At 31.5% G+C, this 20,539-nt stretch overlaps 1 protein-coding gene across 1 annotated transcript; it reads left to right on the top strand.

The window, feature by feature from the left end:
• The first annotated feature begins 9,465 nt into the window (after positions 1-9,465).
• On the top strand, positions 9,466-11,078 carry LOC127073378 (S-adenosylmethionine decarboxylase proenzyme 4). The gene has a single exon (XM_051014532.1). The coding sequence runs from the start codon at positions 9,773-9,775 to the stop codon at positions 10,805-10,807; it is 1,035 nt and encodes a 344-aa protein (XP_050870489.1). The 5' UTR covers positions 9,466-9,772; the 3' UTR covers positions 10,808-11,078.
• The last annotated feature ends 9,461 nt before the right edge of the window (positions 11,079-20,539 follow it).

Here is a 20,539-nt window from a genome sequence, read left to right as displayed (position 1 = left end):
ACGATTTTTGTATGTTTTGAATTACGAGAAGTTCTAAGAATTTTTTATAGAAAATAAGATAAATATGTGTGTCATCCACTTTTGTGGCATACATATCTCAATGTATTTCAGGCACAACTAAGTAAATCAATCAAGAACGTTGGGTCTTGTCACGTGACGACACATCTTGATTATTTCTCAATTGAGATCAAGTTGCCTTGTCAGTGACGCCTCAAACTCAGTTTTTTAGTAACTCGCTTTCGAATGTCGATTCATTATCTTTCAATACATGAAGGATATCTCTATTGACTTTGCTTTTGCAACCGTCATAGACGTGATAATAGTACTCGAGTTCTAGATTAAATAAAGCCTTAACGTCTCATAATTTCAGAGATATAGTTTTAGTTGAGATTCTTCATAAGATGGACTCATATAACCTCTTGTCGCCAAGTTACAATGTAACCAAGCTTAAAACTAAAAGACTTAAGAAAATAACAAGATGTTGCAAAGATTTCAAGTACAAAGTGATAGATCCTCCTAAGTTTCGCCATTAGGTGTCTTCCCCCTTTTTCTTGATGCATAAGCCTTTTTTTATACTAATCCACGCCATAAGTGACTCATAATTGGCACTAATTTCATGCATTACTACCACTAATTACTAATTATGAATGTTATGGAGGTTACAAATTCCAAAAGGTCATAAACTTAGTCAATAAGTCAAGAATTAGTAACTGCTTGAGGTGCTAAAATGGGTCGTGTAAGGGAACATATGTTAGTCGTGTCAACCTCAGGTTTGATGTATGAAGGGGGGGCTTGGGGCCAATACGACCTGTGTAATAGGACACATCCAGATCGTGTTGGTTTCGGGAAATTTGTACTAGAATTGCTTTGTTTCCTACGATCTTCGGTCTTTTTCGTCCTAATTCACTCCATGGACCTCTTATTGCCCGAAAACACAAAAGGAAGACAAAAGTGCATAAAAGTGAAGAGGGAATGGTGAAACACACACGAAATCGAAAGTAAAACAAACTAAAAATATGATATATTTACCTCCTATCACTTGTATCATTTATCTCTAGCTGGACATATAACATTTCAAATTGGTATACAAAATAATTATATAAACAATTATATTTGAAGAACAAATTACACTAATTAATGATTTTCGATCATTTTGCAACTCATCATTCAACTCATTTTTTTAATTGTTAAAATTTATCCAATGCTTCTTGTTTTCGTTCAACTTTCTTCCATACATTTTCAATGAACAAGTAAGGAAGAAACTTGAACGAAAATTAGAAGCTTTGGAGAGATTTTAACCATTAAAGAAAGTGAGATGAACGATGAGTTGCATAATTCTAAAAAACAATTTATTAGTGTTAAATGTTTTTAAAGTACAACATAATTTTTCATATTATTATTTGCAAAAATAATTTAATAGATTATATGTTCAAAGTGGATTTAGTGAAATAAACAATAAACATTAGATATAATAAGTTAAACTGTATTTTATGTCATTATAATGTCTTCTTTATATGTTCAGAGGAACAAGATGGGAGTTGCACAAAGAATCACAAAAAAACATAACCTTAGTGTCAAACTCAAACTCAATAACAACAACTAAACCCTAAACATATAAATTTCAAAATATTTCAAAGTGTTATAACTAGACAACAACAAAAACAACAACAACATTAATAACATCGACAACTCAAAAACAACAATAAGTAACAACAACATTAGCATTATCTCAATCTAAACAGCAACTAAAAAAACAATCTCTCAACAAAAATTAAGCAAGATCAACAAGAAACATATAACTTCAATCTTAATAAACCAATAATATATTTATCTCAACAAAAACAACAACATATAACATCAATTTCAGTTTAAACAATAATAATAACAACAACAAGAATAAACCTCTAAGATTTCAGGTCACAACAACAACAACAACAACAAACAACAACAACAACAACATTGATGTAACATGAATAGTAACGTTAGACATATCAGATATGTGAAGAAGAAGAAGAAGAAGAAGAAGCAAACAAGATCCCTAAACACATATCATCTTAATATTTTCTTGCTTTTTCATGAGTTAGAGGATGATATGTGTTTAGGATGAACAATTTCACCTCGGTTTTTAAACAAACCAAGGTGAAAGGTGTCGTTTAACCCCTCAATTTTACTAAAGAACCGAGATAATATCACTATTATAAATAATACATTTCACGACGACGATTTCACCTCACTTATTGAAAAACCGAGGTTAAATACCTAGACGCACCCTGTTTTTTTATAAAAAAATATACTATATATTTTGTCGGTTATTTGAAAAACCGGTGGGTAAATCTATTCAGTGTACATACTTCGAATTCCAACAGTCTCAGTTTATGTTTTTATCTCATTAAAAGTGGCGCATCCTTGAATATTTTATTTTTAATAAAAAAAAGTACGCTACCTTTCACCTCGATTTTCATACCAACTGAGGTGAATATGTTTATATATATATATATATATATATATATATATATATATATATATATATATATATATATATATATATATATATATATATATATATATATATATATATATATATATATATATATATATATATATATATATATATATATATATATATATATATATATATATATATATATATAACTCGTAGTATTCAGTTTCATTTGTCTAAATAACACAAATAAAACCCTAACAAAGAGCCCCAAACAACGAGAGTCATACACACATACCATCTTCAATACAAATACGTTATGTGTTTAGGACTATTTTTTCTTTTTCAGTGATCCAAATCATTTTCGTTTACTTCTTCTTTAGAGATCTGGCACGTCAAACATCACTAGTAATAATTTTGTCATATTGTTGTTGTTGTTGTTGTTGAGATCCGAAATCCTAAACTTTTTGTTGTTGTTGTTTTTGTTGTTATTGATGTTGTTTCGTCGATGTTGTTGTTGAGACCCTAAACCCTAGAGTTTGTTTATTGACATTGTTGTTATTGATATTTTTTTTGTTTATTGACGTCTTTGTTCTTGATATTGTGTTTGTTGTTGTTGTTATTATCTTGTTGTTTTTGTTGTTGATATTGAGATTGAGATTATGTTTTTTGGGGATTCTTTGTGTAGCTCTCATCTTGTTTTGTCTAGTTGAGTTTATTATATCTAATGTTAATTGTTTGTTTCACTAACCCCTATTTGAACATATAACCTAGTAAGTTGATTTTGAAAATAATCATATGCAAAGTTATGTTGTATCTGAAACTTATATTACACTGATTAATGATTTTCTAGCATTATGCAACTCATCATGCATCTCACGTTGTTTTATAGTTAAAATATCTCCAATACTTCTAGTTTTCGTTCAACTTTCTTCCATATTTGTTTATTTTTTCAAAGCATCAAATTGTATGCTTTCAAGAATGAGTTAGTAGAAAAGTAAGTGTTGAATAAATAACTTGAAACATTGGAGATATTTTAACCATAAAACATCGCAAGAAGAATAATGAGTTGTATAATGCTTCAAAATCATAATCAAAGTAAGTTGTTCTTCTAATATAACACAATTGTTTATATAATTATTTTCCTAACCAATTTTTAGAAGTTATATGTTCAGTATAGGGTTTAGTGAAATGGGCAATCCACATTAGATTTAATAAACTCGATTTTTTTTACCCCTCAACTTTATGAGATAGGTGAAAATATGGTATATTCGTCGTGAAATTACAAAACCGATGGGACATGTGTTTTCGTCATTTCAGAATTCCAAAAAGGTCTCCCTAGGGATCTAACTCATGACCTTTGCACATACCCGTTGTTTTTTTTAAAACCGAGAGGTAAAGTTTATATTTTTCATGATGTCCTTCGTTATCTCGCCTTTGTAGCCGATGTTAAATGCATTTCGCGTCCAAGGTAAAATGTGATTTTTCTAGTAGTGTATATTACATGCAAAAAAAATAGTGAATGGTAAAGAAATTGAAAAGTAACATTTATTGTTTCCTTTTTCAGTTTTTTTATCATTCGTCATTTTCTTTGTGTGCTATAATAGTCAAACATTAGACTTGTACTATAAAACATTAACATTGGTTGCAATTTACAGTATGTTTAGGAATAAATTTATCAATTATGTCAACCCAGGAAAGCAATAAATCATGGAGTGTTTTCTTTGGTTGACAACATTGAAATGTTATTCCAAAATATAAAAATGGACTTGCAAGAGGTGGAAACAACAACAACGCTATTATGTGAGATGAATTACAAAAGCTGAAAAAATATTTTGTTCAAGATTGGTGTTAGAAGAATAATGTACAACACATAACCTTGAAGATTTTTTATGTCTTGCAATTCATCTCAAAGAATGATGTGTACGAGTCTGGAGCAGGTATAGATGAGTTAGGTTTAGGGTAAAACTTAATTAACGAGTGCTTTTATAGTAAAATCTTATGGGTAATGCTAACTTGTTGCCCAAGCGCACAAGTTAAGAGATAAATATAGAAACAAATTCTTGAAAATTGTGTATTGAATTTATTAGAAACTTATAATTAATAATCTTATTTATTTTTTCAATACAAATTTTCTATTTGTGGGTTTCTTAACATGTGCCCTTGAGGCACAAGTTAGCATTACCCAAATCTTATTATCTAACCCCTCAGTTATATAAGAAACCGAAGGAATAGATAATTTACTTTACAAATAAAAAATAAAAAGAAAGACACGACTTATAACGAAATAAAAATATGAACGTCATATATTGGTATTTGAAGCATGTTCTGAATTATTTTCCCCTTGATTATATTCTTACACCGAGGGAATATATGGTATATTTTTTTTCTAAATAAAACATGAAGCATCCTTGTATTATACCTCAGTTTTTGTTCGGTGAGGAGAAAACTTTGTCATGAAATATATTATTTGTAGTAGTGTGCCTTGAATTTATGTCATTCATATATTGAGAGTTGAAGATAATGAGATAACACTTGGGTAAAAAATAAAGTTTGATCTTAAGAACTTGGAAGACTATTTTCTTGTAACTCTTCGATAATCTCTTGTGACAACTCTTGAAGTATAGTGAATTAGAAACCGACTCTCTTTCCTAAAGTAGACCACTTTGAATAAATTGGGTAAGAAAATTCTTTGTATTCTCTTTTGTGTAGATTAATTTTGCTTGATTTTATTTAATTTAGTTGTCATTTTTCTTTGTCCCACATATCAAAATATCTTGGTGTAGTTGAACCTTTAAATTTCACAAGTGGAACCCACTATGGGACAAAAGAGTTAGGTTTACAAGTGAGCATCATGATTTCTAAATGGGACGTCGAGAAATTTTCTGAAGACAATAATTTTGGATTGTGAAAAGTAAATATGCTAATAATATTAACTCAACACAGGTGTGTAGAAATATTTAAGGGTGATACATTGATGTTTGCACGCCTAACACAAGATGAGGAGACCGAGATGGTGAATAAGGTAAGAAGTGTCATTATCTTGTGCCTCGAATATAAAGTTTTAAGGGAGGTCTCTAGGGAAAAGATTATGACTTTGATGTAGATCAATCTTGAATCATTGTATATGACCAAGCCTTTGACTCACAAATTATCTTTGAAACATCAAATATATTAATTTTGAATAGTAGAGATCAAATATATTATGGAGAAATTGATAGAATTTCACAAGATCATTGATGACTTAGAGAATACTGAAGTGAAGATTGATGATGAGGACAAGACTCTACTCATGTTTAGGTCATTACTCAAATCCTTTGAGCCCTTCAATGTCACCTTTATTTATGTTAAGAAAGTTACAATTACCTCGAATGAAGTCTAGACAGTTGTAAGGTCCAAGAAGATTTAAGTGATGAAATGTTTGATTGTTAACGATAGTGTTGAAGGCTTGAGTGTCTTAAGAGGAGGAAGTGAGAGTATAAGGAATTTCAAATTCAAGGAGTTTGATAAGTCAAGGTTAAAAGGTTTTATTTGTCTTAAATCTATCACTTTAAGAAGAATTGTTCCAAGAGGGGGTAAGGGAAACCAATAGACTACTCCAATTTAAAGGTCTTCAGAGCTCTTTTGTTTGTCCATATCAAGTTAGACAAGCTTGACACTAGGGTTGTGAAATGTGTCTTTATTGGTTATGAACAATGTGAGAATCATTGCACATTGTGGGAAGTGGAACCTAGAGAATCATAATCCATCATAAACATGTATGTTACTTTCGGTGAGACGCGTCCGATGGAAGAATAAAGATTTGGAGGTGAAAGAATCAAAAATATGCTAGAGAATACTCATTTAGGGTGGAGGTTACTACTAGGGAGATCGAAAAACATTTGGATAAAAATTAAAATTTGTTCTTCAAAACTATAAAGACTATTTCCTTCTAACTCTTCTATTATCTTTTGTAACAACCAAAGTATAGTGAATTAAGGTGTCACTCTCCCCTAAAATAATCTAGTTTGATTAAATTAGATAAATAATTTTTTTGTTATTGATTATCATTTTTATCTTATTCTTATTCTTATATTTTTGTTTTCATATATTAGTTAATAAATTATTATTGATTGAGACCATTTAGTGTGGTTGATTATGTTCTTTATCCCACTTATTATATTTTTTTTAGTGTAGTTGTTTCTTTTCTTTGTCCCAAACAATATTTATCATGCTTCGTATCAACGGTCTCTTGTCTTTGTCGCAAACAATATCTATCATGCTTCACATTAAATGTTTATTTTCTTTGTCCCAATCAATATTTGTTATGCTTCATATTAACTTTCAAAATTCAAACTATCAATTTTCTTTTCCAATTTAGGATTTTACATCTTATATTAGATCTTCTGTCGACATATTAGGGTGTCCAACGGTAGAAGCAGTTATATTTATTAAGAAATGTTGACTTAATAAAAGTTGTATAAGATTTAAATATATATACTCTCTAATCACTACTATAAATAAATTTAATTTTTTAATATATTTGATTGTTAGTATATTTAGTCTATATATAGATTAGATACATTAACGATTAAATATATTAAAAAATCAAATTTAACTATAATAATGATTAGAGAATTTAGTATTTAATGTCTAGTTTTAACTGATTATGATGAATATTGATATAATATTGACAATACCCTTAAACTCAAAGTCAAGGACACCACTAATTATATGATCAATAACGTAGTTTTACTTGTTGCATCTACCAAAACTTCTCTAAAGGACCATGAACTACTAATTACTCCCTTTTACTAGCTACTTTGCAATTAATTACTGCTCACATTAAACTAGTTAAACATAATCATCCAAATCAACATAACGTTAGATGAAATTGGAAGAGAGTATAGTTTATTGTAATATGAACAACATTTATGAGTACTACCATTAGACTCATATGTATGTAATCCGAATGTATGATTAACATGTTACCAAAAGAATATTAAGTTAACATAATGATAAACGTCATTTGATTGTTTTCTAAATCAAGCTTTTAAAACTAAACACTTGGAGGATAAAGAGAGTGGCTTTAAATTTTGATGCCGATTTGGTTAACAAGTGTGCATGCATGCTTTGATAATAAATAAAATAGATAAAAAATAATAGTAATAATAATGATAATGCCACCTAGCTAGCTACATGAATTTGCATGAAGAATAAAAATGATGTGAGTGCTTTTCATTTCACGTACGGGGCCTCCCTCATTCAAGGATATTCTCATTATTTACTTGCCACGCCTGATTCCTTTTTTCTCTTTCATAGTTTTCTTCTCCTCCTTATTAATATTAATAATCATAATAATAAATGTCTATAATGGTCAATTTTTCTAATGGTAAAAACACATGAGAGATATTGATGCAAATATATGAGAATTATGGATGTAAATCAACGGTCGACTAAATCGTTAGCTAGGTTTTATAAGATTTTGAAATCCTATACACTTCGCTCGGAGAATAGTTTCCTTAGACAAGTCTCAAGAAATTTGTTAGGTTTTCTTATTTGATAGTTTGTTATTTATTGGTTTTCCTTGATCCAATCTAACTCTAGGGCGTCTTTGTTCTCTTGTTTGTCTAAGGACTTATGACCGATACAATCTTATCCATTCAGATTGAACTTTGACTTAATCCATAGTATATTTTATATGGTTGAAGATGTAATATCGATCTCTTTTTCATATTAATTGTGTGTGAAATTTGCTATTTAGTAGTATCTCTTTAAAACTTAAAAAAGAAAGTGAGTATTATTATTCTAAACCAAATATGGAAGACATTTTGAGCACGTCAAGTTCTTTTTGTTAATTAACCTTGCTCTCCTAGGAATAGACAATGTTGTCTCCATCAAGTTGAGTTGTTTTCACCTTTCCATTATGCAGTAGCCATTATCATCACTATAGGAGTGTGCTCATTTATCAAACAACTCTCAAGTGATTGGTGCTTCTCTTTGGAATTTCAGTTTTTGGTTCCTAGTGATGTAGCTCTAATTAAAATGATCTATATCACCACAACAAAGCTAATAATGTTTGTCTTGCATAGCAACAATACAACATCTAGCTCTTGTTTTATGATTATGTTTCTATTTTATCAGAACTATCATTCAAACAGTTATGCTCAATCCTCAATTTTGACTCATAAATCCAAATTTCTGTCATTTTGAAAAGAAAAAATAACTTATGATATGGTTTCAATACAATTATGTTTGACATTCTTCAACCAACTATTTAAGTCAAAATAGGGCCCTTAACCTTCAAATTGAACTACTAGCCATAGATTGTTTTTAGTCCTAAATTATACTATATAATAAAGATTATATAAAAATAGATGGCACACATAAAATAAATTAATGTCACTATTCTTTTTTAATAACAAAATCAATTCTATTAACAACTATATTAGTTAACTTAAGAAAATTTAATATTCACATAGATATTCTATAGAAGATCCAGTCAAGTGTTAAAAAATATAAGATTAAAATCAAATAGTATTGTTAAAAGAGATTAACGTCGAATAATATATAACTTGAAGATATATTTATAAGTGAGAAAATTTTGAGAATGTGGAGAATGTTAAAAGACTAACACATCAGATTATTAACTTACATATTAATTTTATAAAATTGAATTAAATTCAAGTTGGTATTCTTAAGAAATAAGTAGTATAAAGAGAGCTAACTTTACCTATTAAGAAAAGAGACTAAAACATTCTTTCAAATTTTTTCTTAAACCACTAAAGCCAATTAATTAATACTATAGTGACTGATTTATCATGTGAGCAAGTTAGTTGATATAACTATTTGATGTGATGATTGACTATCTTTGAATTATTTAATGGAATCCAAAATCTATTAAGGGATAAAGTAAAGACATAAAAAAAGCACTAATGGTATACTCTTATTGTGTAGTCTATCTTGTAGGATACTAAAGATATGCAAAACTAGAAATCTAGGAAAACAGTGATGAAGGTGAGTGGAGAATAGAGACAGAGAACTATTGAATGTTACACTTAAAAATAAAAACTTAATGTTGCGTACTATCATAATCCTATTCACTTCATTATGCCTACAATCATGATTCTTGGTTCCATCACCCGCATGCTCTTTTCGTAACATTCTCAATACAATTTCACTCTCATTCTTATTCACATACACCTATAAATCTCATTGACCCTCCAATCTTTTCTCTCACTTCAAACATCTCTATCTCCATTTCTCACCTTCTCTAACTAGCTTTTGAGTTCAAAACAAAACTCCTCTGTTTCCCTCTGTTTTTTCTCTGTTACATTCAAAACACTAACCCAAATGGCTGTATCTGGGTTTGAAGGATTTGAGAAACGTTTGGAACTTAATTTCTTTGGAGATGATCCAATTATCTTCCAACTGGGTCTAAGGAAAATTGATTTTGAATCAATACAACAAGTGTTGGAAGCTGTTCAATGTACCGTGGTTTCAGCCGTTGGTAACTCTTACTTTGATGCATATGTTTTATCAGAATCAAGCCTCTTTGTTTATCCAACTAAGATCATAATCAAAACATGTGGAACTACTCAACTTCTCAAATCCATTCTTCCTTTAATCCATTATGCAAACCATTTAGGTCTCACTTTATGCTCTTGTCGTTACACAAGAGGAAGCTTCATCTTCCCAAACTCACAACCTTTCCCTCACACAAGCTTCAATCATGAAGTAACCTTCTTACAAGACACTATCCCTTCAAATCTTTGCCATAGAAAAGCTTCCATCATGCCCTCAAAATCATCTTCACACTCTTGGCATGTTTTCACCGCACACTCTTCAATAACTCATCACAATCATAGTGATAGTGATAGCGATGTCTTCACTATGGAGATATGCATGACAGAGCTAGACCTTATCCTAGCTCGAAAATTCTTCCGCCGACCCGGAGATGGAAAAACCGGCGACTCTGCCGGAAAAGAGATGACGGAGCTAACCGGAATCAATGAGATAAACCCAAATGCATTGATTTGTGATTTTGCGTTTGATCCTTGTGGCTACTCTATGAATGGAATGGATAACGATTGGTATTCCACCATTCATGTAACACCGGAAGATGGTTTCAGCTACGCTAGCTTTGAATGCGTTGGTTCTGTTAACGACAACATAGTACACGTGTTGAGGAAAGTTGTTCAGATTTTCCGACCAGGTACGATGTCGATATCAACTACATGCAGTGGCTATAACAACGAGATGTTGAAGAAGATGGTAAATGCTGTTGAGCCTCTTGGATTGAAATGTAGAAGTCGTGCGGTGGATCAGTTTCCGGCGGGGGAGACGGTTGTTTTTCAAACATTCATGGCTCGCCGGAGAAGTGTTTAACGCCGGCGAGTGGCGGTTAATGGTGGCGCGGTGGAGGGGGGAAATTTAATTAAAAAATTTAAAATAGGGAATTGGTGTTAGAGTTAGTTGAAAAAAATGTAGGGTGGGTGACGTGGCGTAATGTGATTGGTTTGATTGTGGTGGTAAATGTTGGGATGGATAATGATAGTGCACCCCACTTAGGTTTGTCACGCATAAGAATTTTTTTTGAAGATGTTTAGTGGGTGTAAAAGTGCTCTTGTTTGAGATATTGGACTTTTTTTTTATGTTACTCTTTTGTTTTTTTTCACTCTAGTTGTGTTACATTGTCTTTTATGTTTTCTTTGTAGATTAGGATCAGGGTTTTAGATGACAAAATCACACTTTTTGTTACATTTTTCACTTGTTTTGTTTATGTGGTGTTAAGTAAAGTAATAATCATTTGAATATGTGATTCATCAATGAAGCATGACAACTCTGTCTTCAATTACCTATTGTCCTTGGTGGTAAAAAGAGAGCAAGGAGGCACTATTGAATCATGACTTTGTCGCCACTCATATTTGTTTAGAAAGCAACATTTGAGAAATAATAATATCACTTAGGTTTTGCTTTGTTAGAAAAGATGGAAGAGCGGATGAAGAGATATTTTATTGTTTGGATAATTTAAAATTAAATTAAATTAAATATAATAAAATATGTATTATCAGAAAAATTGTTTTTAAGTGATCAATTTAATGATTAAAAAATTTCAATCACTTTAGTCATCGAATTAGTTATCAAACTTTGATATTATGTTAATAAAATTTTCAAAGTTGTTAAATCGGTTATCAAATAAAATTTGTCATTGAATTAGTGATTGAATTTTTGTGATCAAATAATTCAATCATAAAATATATTTTTATACAAAATTAATTTATTAAAAAAATTTAGTGACCGAAATTTCGGTCACTAATAATTTTGGTGGTTTTATTTTGTAAGTTATTAATTTTCTTTTTTTTTTAAATAGTTTATGTTGATCCTAATTTTTCTATATTAGTGAAAGTTTCACATTTTTGTTTTTATAATATATAAAAAATATATTCATATTAAAGAAATGTATAAACATAAATGTATTAATTTAATAAAAAAATGTAATTTAAATTATATAATAATAATTTAAATATATTCTAATAATATATATATATATATATATATATATATATATATATATATATATATATATAGAGAGAGAGAGAGAGAGAGAGAGAGAGAGATTAATTACTATGCACTGTCAGTGTAAAAAATTTTACACAATCGATTCATCACCATCACTCGTTTATATTACTTTATAGATTTTTAAAATAAAAGTCAAACTTGTTTCAATATCCAACGATTATGATTAACTGACGGTGTAAAATCCTTTTACACTGTCAGTGTATTTCAATTAATCTCATATATATATATATATATATATATATATATATATATATATATATATATATATATATATATATATATATATATATATATATATATATATATATATATATATATATATATATATTATATATATATATATATATATATATAATATATATATTATATATATATATATATCAATTTAAATGTGTTCTAATGTTTATGCATGTACTCTATAATTCTATAATTCAAGGGCAAAAGTTCAACCCTTGTATGAGACAATCATTTTCATTTAACTTTAATTTATTTAACACACTAAAAATTGTAATTAAATTTATCACTAAATTCCGACCATTGAATACTTAGTAACTAAATGTGAAGTTTTTAATAGTGATAATATAATTTTATTTCATTCAATCATTCATTATCATTTTTTTCTCTTTAATTTGAATGGAATAAAGAATTTATTTTATTTCATCTTAAAATTTTCAAACAATACAATAAAATCTTACATTTCTTTCCATTATATTTTGCTATATTTATTTAGATCCGTTTTATTCCATTTTGTTCATTTTATAATATCTAAATATATTCTTAATTATTTATAAAATAAAAAGATGAGGCAACGTATCATGAAACAACAAATTCAAAACCTCTAAGAACTTATTTAAATGAGATTAAAGATAGTGCAATGTTAGTGTAAACTTTTTTTACACCATCATCCAATAGAATTATAACTTTCTGCCATGTCATATCAGTATTTTAAAATTAAATGTGTGATTTGACGGGATACACGTCTCTGATTGGTTGACAGTGTAAAAATATTTTATACAGTCAGTGCATAGTCTTTTTTCTCTATTTGAGATTAAAGGTAGTGCACTCTCAGTGTAAACTTTTTTTACACCATCATCCAATAGAACTATAACATTTTGTCATGTCATATCAGTATTTTAAAATTAAACGTGTGATTTAGCAGGATACACGTCTCTGATTGGTTGACAGTGTAAAAATATTTTATACGGTCAATGCATAGTCTTTTTTCTCTATTTGAGATTAAAGGTAGTGCACTTTCAGTGTAAACTTTTTTTACACCATCATCCAATAGAATTATAACGTTATGTCATGTCATATCAGTATTTTAAAATTAAACGTGTGATGTAGCAAGATACACGTCTCTGATTGGTTGACAGTGTAAAAATATTTTACACGGTCAGTGCATAGTCTTTTTTCTCTATTTGAGATTAAAGGTAGTGCACTGTCATTGTAAACTTTTTTTACACCATCATCCAATAAAATTATAACGTTCTGCCATGTCATATCAGTATTTTAAAATTAAACGTGTGATTTGGCGGTATACACGTCTCTGATTGGTTGACAGTGTAAAAATATTTTACACAGTTAGTGCATACTCTTTTTTCTCTATTTGAGATTAAAGATAGTGCACTGTGAGTATAAACTTTTTTTACACCATCATCCAATAGAATTATAATGTTTTGTCATGTCATATCAGTATTTTAAAATTAAACGTGTGATTTAGTGGGATACACGTCTCTGATTGGTTGACAGTGTAAAAATATTTTACACAATCAGTGCATAGTCTTTTTTCTCTATTTGAGATTAAAGGTAGTGCACTGTCAGTGTAAACTTTTTTTACACCATCATCCAATAGAATTATAACGTTCTGTCATGTCATATCTGTATTTTAAAATTAAACATGTGATTTGGCGGGATACACGTCTCTGATTGGTTGACAGTGTAAAGATATTTTTACGCGGTCAGTGCATAGTCTTTTTTCTCTATTTGAGATTAAAGATAGTGCACTGTCAGTGTAAACTTTTTTTAAACCATCATCCAATAGAATTATAACGTTCTACCATGTCATATCAGTACTTTAAAATTAAACGTGTGATTTGGCGGGATACACGTCTCTGATTGGTTGACAGTGTAAAAATATTTTACATGGTCAGCGCATAGTCTTTTTTCTCTATTTGAGATTAAAGATAGTGCACTGTCAGTGTAAACTTTTTTTACACCATCATCCAATAGAATTATAACGTTTTGTCATGTCATAACAGTATTTTAAAATTAAACGTGTGATTTGACGGGATACACGTCTCTGATTAGTTGACAGTGTAAAAATATTTTACACGGTCAGTGCATAGTCTTTTTTCTCTATTTGAGATTAAAGATAGTGCACTATCAGTGTAAACTTTTTTTACACCATCATCTAATAGAATTATAACATTCTGTCATGTCATAACAGTATTTTAAAATTAAACGTGTGATTTGGCGGGATACACGTCTCTGATTGGTTGACAGTGTAAAAATATTTTACACGGTCAGTGCATAGTCTTTTTTCTCTATTTGAGATTAAAGGTAGTGCACTGTCAGTGTAAACTTTTTTTACACCATCATCCAATAGAATTATAACGTTCTGACATGTCATATCAGTATTTTAAAATTAAACGTGTGATTTGGCGGGATACACGTCTCTGATTGATTGACAGTGTAAAAATATTTTACACGGTCAGAGCATAGTCTTTTTTCTCTATTTGAGATTAAAGGTAGTGCATTGTCAGTGTAAACCTTTTTTACACCATCATCCAATAGAATTATAACGTTATTCCATGTCATATCAGTATTTTAAAATTAAACTTGTGATTTGGCGGGATATACGTCTCTAATTCTTTGACAATCTAAAAATATTTTACACGGTCAATGCATATTTTTTTTTATCTATTTAAATTAGTATTTTAATATAATCATTTATGTTAGTTATTGTTATATTCTATAAGTTTCTTAAATCCTTGTAATTGTGACACATGGATGTCGGATGGATAGGATGTATATATAACTATTAGCATACACATGGATGGCATATGGCTAGGACGTATATATAACTAGTAGGATAATGTACGCTTGCACAAAATGATATATTTAATTATGTAATGAATAATGATCAATTGAATTATAGGAGAATAACCATATAAATGAAATTTTGGTCACACGTGAAAAATGGAAATTTTTACTCAAATACCTCTCTTTTTAAAAAAAAATCTCAAAATAATCCAATTTTCAAAAAAAATCACAAATTAACTCAGTTTAAAAAAAACGTAAGACAAAGGCATCAGACCAATTGGCGCCTACCCTTAAACTTTAAATGGATGCGCCAATTGGATTGGCTACAATACATGGTGTTGTCAATCCAATTGGCGCCAATGTGTTATTTGGAAGACGAGACGCCAATTGGTCTGGCGCCTCAGTGTAATGTGAAATTTTGTGGTTATAAATAGATGTGTTGTGCGATTCATTTTTCCACACCTCATTTTGTCATATTGCAAACATGTTTGATGTTCGTCGTCGTTATGAAAAAGTAACTTATTCGAGAGACAAGACTCCGATGTTGATGCTCTTCTAGAACATATGTAGTTTCGATCAACTGAAGAGTGAGCTGGTTCGTTGGTTAGATGGGAAAATACCATAATGGAAAAAATTATAAGTATTGAGAGACTTTATAGTATATTTGGTTGGATGCGAGTCAAAACTGATAAGGATGCTAGGAAAATGATGTTTGGATGAGATGACATCAGTTTGATTGTTGTAATCAGTTAGAAATGTTTTGTTTTAAGTTTGCTTATGTTGAAGTGATGTTTGTTGTTAACCTTATTGAAACAAAAAGATAATGATATATAAAAATCCAATGTTACAAAAAGATTATGATGCAGATGTTGCTCCTAAATTGGTACATTTGCTTTTATTGTGTCCTGGTTGACGAAATATACTACATAATCTTATCATTTTATCAGTCGTATCCATTTTTGTTCTAATACGTGTGTTGTTTGACCTTCCTTTTTTCTTTCTTCGTATCTCATCGTTGTGTCAAACTATGTCACCTTCATATGGAGGCCAGTATTCCTCCATTGGTAGCACTGAGAAGCTTTTGTTATACACATTCATGACGGTAATGGTCGTCTAAACATCAGATAGATGGTTGTAAGCGTCTTGGCGAGTATGTGTGCATGCCGCAATGACATGAGAGCAAGGAATACAGAAGGTCTGGAACTTTCCACAATCGCAACAACTTCTACTTAGTTTGACAGCATTGAATAAATTTGGCCTCCCCTCATTGTGGTCCATTGTTTCCTGTACACTGAAATTTTGCTTATGACAGTCAAAGACTATAATCACGTGTGTGCTAGCTTTGATATTTTCCTCTTTCATCACTTTCATACAACATTCACTGAATATTTGGCTCAACATTAACATTGTACTTCATCTTTCACCTCTGGTTGCGAAGGTAGAAGCCAACCTAAAATAGGTTATTTTGACCAAAGCGGTTATTGGTAGATTTCTAATGCCTTTGAATACGTCGTTCATGCATTCCACAAGGTTTGTTGTCATGTGGCCCCATCGACAACCTCTATCAAATTCCCTTGTCCACTGCTCTACTGGTATATTATCCACTCATCTTCTTGTATCTGCATTATACAATCTAATTTCATCACGGTAATATAGAAATGAAGGCTGAGTTAGAGCATACCTTGCATTCACCACTTTTTTACGAAGGTTCTTATCTTTGATTACACGCATGAAGTTTTGTGCGATATGTCTAATGCAATAGACATGGGTAAAAGGAGGATCGTGTCATCCGTTATCATAGTTTTTGTAAGCACTCTCAATGGAAGCATGTCTATCTGAAATCAAACAGAGATTGACTTGTGGAGCGACATGTGTTCTGAGATGTCGAAGGAAGAAACCCCAACCACCAGCGGTTTCACCTTCAACCAGAGCAAAGGCAATGGGAAAGACATTATTGTTTCCGTCTTGTGCAACAACCATGAGCAAAGTACCCTTGTATTTTCCGTATAACCATGTTCCATCAATTTGAATAATAGGTTTGCAGAATGCAAAACCTTTGATGCACGGTTCGAACGTCCAAAAGAGGCGGTGAAAGATTCTATTTCCAGCAACACAAGTTCTGTCTGGCGTAAATGCTGGCAATGTCTCCATAATTACAACAGTTCCTAGTACGTATGTTTTTAGGGCCCATAAAAACTGTGGCAATTCTTTGTATGAATCCTCCCAATTTCCGAATACCTGTTCAATAACATTTGTCCTGACAATCCACGCTTTCTTATAAGATGGAGTATAATTATATCTTGTGACGGTATGAGATATTATTATACTCACCTTCACTGATGGGTCTTTGTTAACAAGCGTCAAAATGTCTTGACATATCAATGCATCACTTAATTTACGATGATCTTGTTCAACATTAGTTGCAATGCAACTGTGAGGTGGGTCTATAGAAGCTATCTCCCAAGAGTCGCTTCTCTTTTTGTGAGACGCAGCCAACCGAAACTTGCAAAGTATTTTACGACATTCGATGACATACCTTCTTGAATCATTGCGTTTCACAGTGAAATCAGCAGAGTTATTCATGTGAATTTTTTTATAGTTTGCACACATTCTTCTTTAGTGCGAAACATGTCTCCCACTTTTAACTCACCCTCTGATCGTGGATACGGGTTATTAAAAACATTGTTGGATGTTTCATCGTCATGCAATTCCATATTTGTCATATGTTGAGGCGGATTATATACATGACTTGGAGGTAATGCGTTGGATGATCGTCATCTTCAATGTTGTTGTTCAACATATGATCGACCTGTGTCTCGGTCTCTTCTTCTTCATCAACGACGTTGACTTCTACTTCTGCTTCTGCGTCGGCTTCATCTAAGTTTTCTGAATCAAATTCATCAGATTCAACTTGATTAATCATCTAAGATTGCTGAGATGGTATACTTGGTTGAAGAGTAATATATAACTCAATAGAGTTGCAACCAGAATGTTCGTGACTAACAAACATATATTCAAAATCATCATCGTCCAATACGTTTAGCGGGAAAAATTTGCATTGATTGTTCTCGAAAAAAATTGGATTTTGATACGTGATATGTGACGCAAGACCAGATCCTGTGCAAGATTCAATTCATATTTTCAAATGCAAGAAATCTGAATTTCTCTTGATCGTAAGTCGGATAGTATCGGTGTTTCGAAAACAAAACCCGTATAGATCAGACTCATATGTCTCACCGTTGCAGTGAGAATTGATAGTATATTTTGGTGCAGATGACATTGTAATATTTCTTGTGCAGATGAAAAGTAATATTTTTTTGGTGCAGATGAATTTGTGTTGATTGTTGGATGTAGATAGTAAGACACTTAAATAGGTAAGTGATGTGTCAAGCAAGCAAGCTAGAGGTAAGTGATGTGTCAAGCATGCAAAGCTAGAGGTAAGCGATGTGTCAAACATGCAATCTAGAGATAAGTGATATATCAACATGCAAGCCCTAGCGTCAGTCCAATTGGCGCTAGCTTGTATTCCTTGTACATGGCCGTTAGTCCAATTGGCGTTGTCATGTCTTCCTTCGAGACCTCGTAACTAAGCATGCAGAACCATGCAAGCGCCAGACTAGGTTAAGATGAAGCATGCATGCAAGCCTAGGAGGCTCCACTTTGATTGGGGCTAGCATGTGACATTTTCATGTGTAAGTCAAACCATTTGGCGCTAGCATGCAAGCACTATTATCCATGCATTCAAACTTTTGCTTGTATTTACATGTCACTCATAATAAATAGCCATGCAACTCTCAAATTTTTTCCTCACCAACAATCACTTCTTCCTCTACAACAACAACTCTTTCATCTGCAACAACCACTGTTTCAAATATTTACTCCGACAAGATGTCTCTCCTTACTATGGGTGAATCGCACAGAGGCACAATTGCAAACATAACAACTTATGTAAGCGTTTAATTCTTGTATTATTTTTCTAGAATAATTTGTAATAACGATACTTAATTTGTTGTTTATCTTTTATAAAGTAACGAATTTTGTTGTTTCTTTTTTAGGATGTTTCTAGGTTTCGAACTCGGGTCCACGAATTTGTACACATGGACCCGATGATTCAACTGTATGTCGAACTCACCGGTTTTGGACATATAAGCAAAATAATGTCTTGGTCGGTGGATAATAAATTTATTCTTGCGTTATGTGAAAGATGGCGTCCCGAGACACACACATTCTGGTTTCCAACCGGTGAATGTACCGTGACGTTAGAAGACGTCTACATGTTACTAGGACTGTCTATCGAAGGTAAGGCAGTAAATAGTAAAACCAACTATGCGAATTCAATTTTTATGGACCTATTGGATGCTGATTTGTTATATGATAACTCGAGAGGTCAAGGTATATTCCTTTCACACCTTAAGGCATATTATAACAGTTTATAGTTAGATGAGAATTCTATCGAAGAGGCTCGAATAATAAAAACTAGGTGTTACATTATGCTTTAAGTTAGTTCATTTTTATTTCTCGAAGGTAGTGGTTCTAGTATGCATGTTATGTATTTACCTTTACTAAGACATGTAGATATAGGAAGTTACAATTGGGGGTCCGCTTGTTTGGCTTATCTTTATAGCTCTTTGTATAAAAATGAATACAAAGACACATCTACATTTTTTACATGTGGTGTTTTGCTCCAAGCATGGGGTTGGTCCAGACTACCGTCCCTAGCGCCCGTCAACAACAACCCATTCACATTCCCGTATGCACAAAAGTAAGTTCTTAAAAATGGAATATATTTACTTACTTTACCGATTATTATCTCTAAATAATATTTTTACTTTTATGGTGCAGTTGGTCGGAATGTGGTATGAGTTATAACAGATGTCCTAAACACTATATTACCCAGTATCACAATCTCTTGGATCACCTTCGACCGATAGATGTATGGCCATTAACCTAATTATTTCGTAATAATTTGCTAATTTCCTCTACCAAATTTATAATCTAATATATGTTCACATTTCAGTTCATTTGGCATCCATATCTAAATTTGGATCATGACCATGAAATCAACGAACAAGACGCAGTCTTTTGGATTGCATGCACATCGATCATAAGATTCACCACTGTGGAGATGCACAATAGTGATCGTGTTAAATTGCAGTTTGGTATGCCTTAACACATCCCAGACCCCCAGGCAAACCTAAGAGAATGATATTTATGCAAAGTTAACGACCAATGGAACTTTAACCCATGGCAAAGCTTCGCTAGATCTGAGTGTCGCAAATGGAAGCACCGCCAAGACCATGTCTTAACAGATGTTGTGATGCCAACTAAAGAAAAACCAAGTCGTAATTATATGGCTTGGTACAGATCGGTTGGATTTGAGTTCATCGCCGAGGATATGTACCTATACGACCCACGTCAGGCAACTTACACACCAGAAGGCTCAACATCTAACCCCCAACAATATTGTCAGATCGACTACTCACAACCCCCTATCCA

This window comes from Lathyrus oleraceus, chromosome 4, assembly GCF_024323335.1.
Source record: "Lathyrus oleraceus cultivar Zhongwan6 chromosome 4, CAAS_Psat_ZW6_1.0, whole genome shotgun sequence".
Taxonomy (NCBI): Eukaryota; Viridiplantae; Streptophyta; class Magnoliopsida; order Fabales; family Fabaceae; genus Lathyrus; species Lathyrus oleraceus.
The sequence above is the reverse complement of the archived record's forward strand: the minus strand, read 5'-3'. Positions and strand labels throughout refer to the sequence as shown.

What these genes read in the sequence shown, in the direction of transcription:
- LOC127073378 (XM_051014532.1), top strand. Translation starts at nt 9,773, where the DNA reads ATGGCTGTATCTGGGTTTGAAGGATTTGAGAAACGTTTGGAACTTAAT.